This window comes from Nicotiana tabacum, chromosome 10, assembly GCF_000715075.1.
Source record: "Nicotiana tabacum cultivar K326 chromosome 10, ASM71507v2, whole genome shotgun sequence".
Lineage (NCBI taxonomy): Eukaryota > Viridiplantae > Streptophyta > Magnoliopsida > Solanales > Solanaceae > Nicotiana > Nicotiana tabacum.
Window position 1 is genome coordinate 171037226 of NC_134089.1, and position 5195 is coordinate 171042420.

The window sequence follows — 5195 nt, forward strand, 5'->3', positions numbered from 1 at the left end:
AACAGAAGACCAAAATATCTGTGACCAGTCGGATATTACGGCGGGAATCTCGACACGTATCATCAATAAAGGACTGACAATCACTAAATCAAGAGATTTTTACCTTTTATAGAATTGTACCTAAAGTAGGACTCCTCTACTATACAAAGGAGGTCCGGTAATTCGTACAAGTATAGTAACACACATTCCAAAGCTATACATTATTATTTTCTCTCTTTAAGCTCTTATGTTTCTGTATCTTGATATCAATCAAAGTGCATTCAGTTCGAGTGTGATTGACCTCCCAAGACCGTAACTGTCTAATTCGTGTGGTTTGAGTTTACTTTATCATTGTTTATTTCAATTGCAGCTTAATTTATCATTTTATGTCAAGTTAATCCGCATATCCTTAAAACCACTTACAAATTCAATTGTTATCTGATTTTGAGGGTAAACGATAGAGTCGACCTTTGGCCCCCGTTATTATTAAAACTGTGTAGTTATGATCGCCAGATAACAAAAAGTTGACGTAGTCACTTAGAGATATCAAAAATTCATTTCTTGAAAATCCTTCGTATGCAGTTTTTTATTTATTTATTATTTTTGTGTTTTTAATCCCTTCTTTTCCTTCCTTTTCATATTCATCTACACAACATTAGTAAGTCGGCCCATGCGAAAGTAGCCAAAACAGCCCAAAACCCGACCAAATTCGCATTTGTGAGCCCAATTCTCAGATTCGAAGAAAAAGGGAAAAGCAAATACAAAAACCCTAGTTCTTAAACCCCTGTAGTGGAGTGTCACTCTCTGGTTCACATTACCTTCTTCCTCTTCGTTTTTGCATCTGTTTCTCAGCGTAATTAAAGATGGTTCGAAGCTTAAAGAACCCTAAAAAAGCTAAACGGAAGAACAAGGTGCGATTTTTATCTCAAAAATTTTGTATTCTTTGTTTTGTAATCAGTTTTGATGAAAGAAAAATCTGAACTTTAAATAAATAAAGCAGGGCGGAAAGAAAGGAGAAGGATCGTCGAATGAAGTACCGTCTTTGCCAGCAAAAGTATGGCAACCAGGTGTAGACAAATTGGAGGAAGGTGAAGAGCTTCAGTGTGACCCTTCTGCTTACAACTCTCTTCATGCCTTCCATATTGGCTGGCCCTGCTTGAGGTAATAATAAATAAACAAAATAACTGTACCAATTATTGATATTAGTTATGTTAATAATATTTTGTTTAAATGTGATATATTTATGCAATTTATTGTGGTTGTGAATGGGGCAGTTTTGATGTGTTGCGTGATTCGCTCGGCTTGGTGCGAACTGAGTTTCCACATACTGTATATTGTGTAGCAGGAACACAAGTAAGCTCTTTTTTATTGCTTGAGTTGTTGTTGGATAGAAATAGAAATATCATGAATGCTGATTTATATCCTGCCAAGAACTGCTCTGGCATTTAGCTTTTCTTATATTCTGAGAAGGAGGATCATTTCTATACGTTGAAGAAACTTTTTTTTATAAGCAAAAGTAATTAGTACTAATTTTTTGTACATTGCAGAAATTCCTGTTGTTTTAAGTACTGTCTTCCCATTCATTTTTCAGATTTTTTTGTAACACAGAGATAGTTGATTATAGGACATTATTTGCTTACTAATGTCAGCCTTATAAAGAAAACATAATTGTTTACTAATGTCACTTTTTCTCCGTGTATAGTATAGAATTCCTTTTTCAATTAGTAGGGAAAACGAAAGTGAAAACCCAAAATTTGCTCTCACCATTTAAGGTAGAGTAGATTAAAGCTCATGAAACATGCTTTTCTCATTCTTACAGGCAGAGAAAAGTTCTTGGAACTCGATTGGAATTTTTAAGTTATCTAATATATCTGGAAAAAGGCGGGACATGGTGCCAGACAAGAAAGGTGATGAGACTGATATGGACAGCGATAGTAGTGACAGTGATGAAGAAGAAGAGGAAGCTGGATCAGGGACACCTGTTCTACAGGTACTTTTATTTCTTCACATCATCTATATAGTTAGTATGGCAGTGTATACGTCACATTTTCCTGCTAACACTTCTTTTCTTAAAAATCTGCAGCTACGCAAGGTGTTTCATGAAGGATGTGTTAATCGCATCCGTGCTATGACGCAAAACCCTCATATAGTTGCTTCTTGGGGTGATACTGGTCATGTTCAGGTCAGACTCTTCCCAATAAAAATTCAATAATTGAATTTGTAAGTCGATAATTTTATTCTTTAAGTTGTTTTGAGAGTATTTATGTTGGTTTTAACTGTCTGGCATCACTCTCCATGGTGCAAACATATGAAAACATTTATAGAAAACTAGAGAAAATGTGAGATACAATTTTAAATCTCAAAATGGTATACTTCTATATTTGATCATGTTCTGCTGGGTTATATAGTTCTCTATCAGTGATCTGGCAGATACAGTACCCTCCCTCGAGAACGAAGGAACAAGCGGAAACTACAATACTTCTCAAACAAGAGATTTATATACCAATTCTTGTTGATTGTAATAGTTATCAAGACTACTCTTTAAGAAAAGCTTGTTCCACTGCTTGGCAAGCTTAATATATCCAGACCTTAGTATGATTTCTCCTTTCATATATTAGGTTTAATGCACTGGCAGGTTTGGGATTTTAGCTCGCATTTAAATGCTTTGGCAGAATCAGAGAGTGATCTTAGCCATGGGGCTTCTGCAGTCTCTAATCAATCACCCTTAGTTAAGTTTGGCGGACATAAAGATGAAGGCTATGCTATAGATTGGAGTCCTCTTGTTCCGGGAAGGCTCGTGTCAGGTATGGCATAAACTAATCCTATCATCTTTGCACATAATTATTAATACGTTCTCTGATGATATGCCATGGTCATAAAGTAATCTAACATTTGATGCTGTTACTCGTCTCCTCAGGGGACTGCAAGAACTGTATCCATTTATGGGAGCCAACATCTGGTACAACATGGAATATTGATGCTAATCCTTTTGTTGGACACAGTGCAAGTGTTGAAGATCTTCAGGTGCTCATATTGGGCTTGCATCTACTTATCTCATCTTCAGTTGGGGGAAGCTCTTACAATTTGGACATCTTATTACGTTTGCTAAACTCTAAAGCACTTTTTCCAACTTCCTCTGATGCAGTGGAGCCCTACAGAACCTTCTGTATTTGCCTCTTGCTCAGTTGATGGCAGTATTGGAATATGGGACATCCGTGTGGGTAAATCTCCTGCTACCACTATAAAGGCACATAAGGCAGATGTCAATGTTATATCATGGAACAGGTATTTGACTTTTCTGTTTTACTTTCTACATCTATAGTTATGGTTAATTGGTTGTATAGTCATGTGATTGCTTTTTCACCAGGTTGGCTAGCTGTATGCTTGCATCTGGAAGTGATGATGGGACATTTTCTATTCGAGATCTTAGATTACTCAAGGTATTCTACTAGTAGTCCTTAAATTTGTGGCTGTTGGCACCAATGGTATTTATATCCTACCTTATCTAATACTCTATAAATTAATTATGCCCCCAAAAGATTTAACTACTTTATGTGTGTGTGTGTGGGGGGGGGGGGGGGGGGCTGGGAAGTGGGAATGACATTAATAGCAGTTTGTCACGCCCTACTTCCAACCTAGTAGCTGAGCCTTCATTGTGGGAAACTGTGGTTTAAGAAGGAGAAAGGAGAGTATAGGTGGTCTCATATCAACTTGCTAATACAAGTTAAAGAATGAATGCTTATTCTTTTGTTCACTTTGACAGGAAGGAGACGCTGTCGTGGCACACTTTGAATATCACAAACATCCCATCACTTCTGTCGAATGGAGTCCCCATGAACCCTCAACTGTGGCAGTTTCATCATCAGACAATCAGCTGACGTAAGAAACCTACTGACACAACTCTAATGAGAATGTGGAACAGTTCTCTCTCTCTCTTTCTCTCTCCACATCTGTTTCTTAACAAGTATGGATGTTTCTCAATGGATGTAATCTGTCTGTGTGAATCACCTGCTGTTTGATTCCTTTCTCTATTTATCAGTATCTGGGACCTTTCTTTAGAAAGAGATGAGGAAGAGGAGGCAGAGTTCAAAGCTAAAATGAAAGAGGAAGTCAATGCCCCAACAGATTTGCCCCCACAACTTCTTTTCGTTCACCAGGTTATTATATCTCTATTCCTGACTGATGAGAGCAAACTTCATCTGCTTTATGTTTATTCTTATGACATATCTCTTGCACTGTTAACAGGGTCAGAAAGATTTGAAAGAACTTCACTGGCATTCTCAGATCCCAGGAATGGTTATATCCACTGCAGCAGATGGATTTAACATACTAATGCCATCAAACATTGAAAACGCGCTTCCTGCAAATGATGCTTGATAGTTCATATTTCTGACGTGCCTACTCTGTGTGATGGCATTTGTTCTTTTGCTTTTGTAATATATATTGTGACTGAGTTCCAGCAATTTTGTCCAAGAATATCTATTTATGGATCTTGAACTATAGCAATACATATAAATGAACACATTGCATGGTTGAGATGTGAGCCTTTCATTTTTGTTTCCTAGCTCGCGCTTTGCCCTATCCTCCAGCTTCTCAGAATCTAGAACCTCACAATGTTACAAGAGTTCTAGAAAGAGTGAAAGTCTATATAATTAGGGATGTCGCAGTGATGGATATTTTGCTAAGGATCTCCACAATGTTCATTACCTTATAGAGAGCACATGATGAAGTAACGAGAAATGTCTCTGGTAGGTATTTGAGAAAAAAGACAGATTCTTTGAAAATATAAAAGATCTGTACAAGGATGGGAGATACATATTGAGATTTTCATATTAGATGGTTTACAATAGGGATTTAGATATTTTAGGCTTGTACTTGTTTACACTAGTTGTGGATGATGTAATCATGTATAAAAGAACATGTTTTATGGTTGCAGAAGTGATATATGTTGTGGTATTTAAATTTTTTTAACTAAACTAGCAATTTCACCGAATGTGATGTCTTAAAGTTGTGATCATTGCTTAACTTTATTAATTAAAGCTTTATATATAATTGAGTTCAAAAAAGCAAAATTTTATTTTTAAATTTTATTGAAGTTGGTTGCAGGAGTGATATATGTTGTGATATTTGATTTTTTTTTAACTAAACTAGCAATAGGAGTGATATATGTTGTGATATTTGATTTTTCTTAAAACTAAACTAGCAATATTATAGGA

At 36.2% G+C, this 5195-nt stretch overlaps 1 protein-coding gene across 2 annotated transcripts; it reads left to right on the forward strand.

The window, feature by feature from the left end:
* Positions 1 to 706: 706 nt before the first annotated feature.
* LOC107769418 (protein HEAT STRESS TOLERANT DWD 1-like) lies at positions 707 to 4515 on the forward strand. Of its 2 annotated transcripts, none has more exons than XM_016588628.2 (12): positions 707 to 890; positions 980 to 1140; positions 1254 to 1332; positions 1799 to 1969; positions 2063 to 2161; positions 2615 to 2783; positions 2897 to 3003; positions 3125 to 3264; positions 3347 to 3419; positions 3743 to 3858; positions 4019 to 4136; positions 4225 to 4515. In XM_016588628.2, the coding sequence occupies exons 1-12, from the start codon at positions 843 to 845 to the stop codon at positions 4354 to 4356; spliced, it is 1413 nt and encodes a 470-aa protein (XP_016444114.1). In that variant the 5' UTR covers positions 707 to 842; the 3' UTR covers positions 4357 to 4515. The 2 variants fall into 2 exon arrangements, with proteins under 2 accessions (XP_016444114.1, XP_016444113.1); XM_016588627.2 differs by having other exon boundaries at positions 723 to 890; positions 977 to 1140.
* The last annotated feature ends 680 nt before the right edge of the window (positions 4516 to 5195 follow it).

Excerpts from the sequence above, each read along its gene's own strand:
- LOC107769418 (XM_016588627.2), top strand. The coding sequence starts at position 843 with ATGGTTCGAAGCTTAAAGAACCCTAAAAAAGCTAAACGGAAGAACAAG. Across the intron at positions 1,970-2,062 it reads CAGGGACACCTGTTCTACAG|CTACGCAAGGTGTTTCATGA; the intron begins GTACTTTTATTT and ends AAAAATCTGCAG. Across the intron at positions 3,859-4,018 it reads TCATCAGACAATCAGCTGAC|TATCTGGGACCTTTCTTTAG; the intron begins GTAAGAAACCTA and ends TCTATTTATCAG.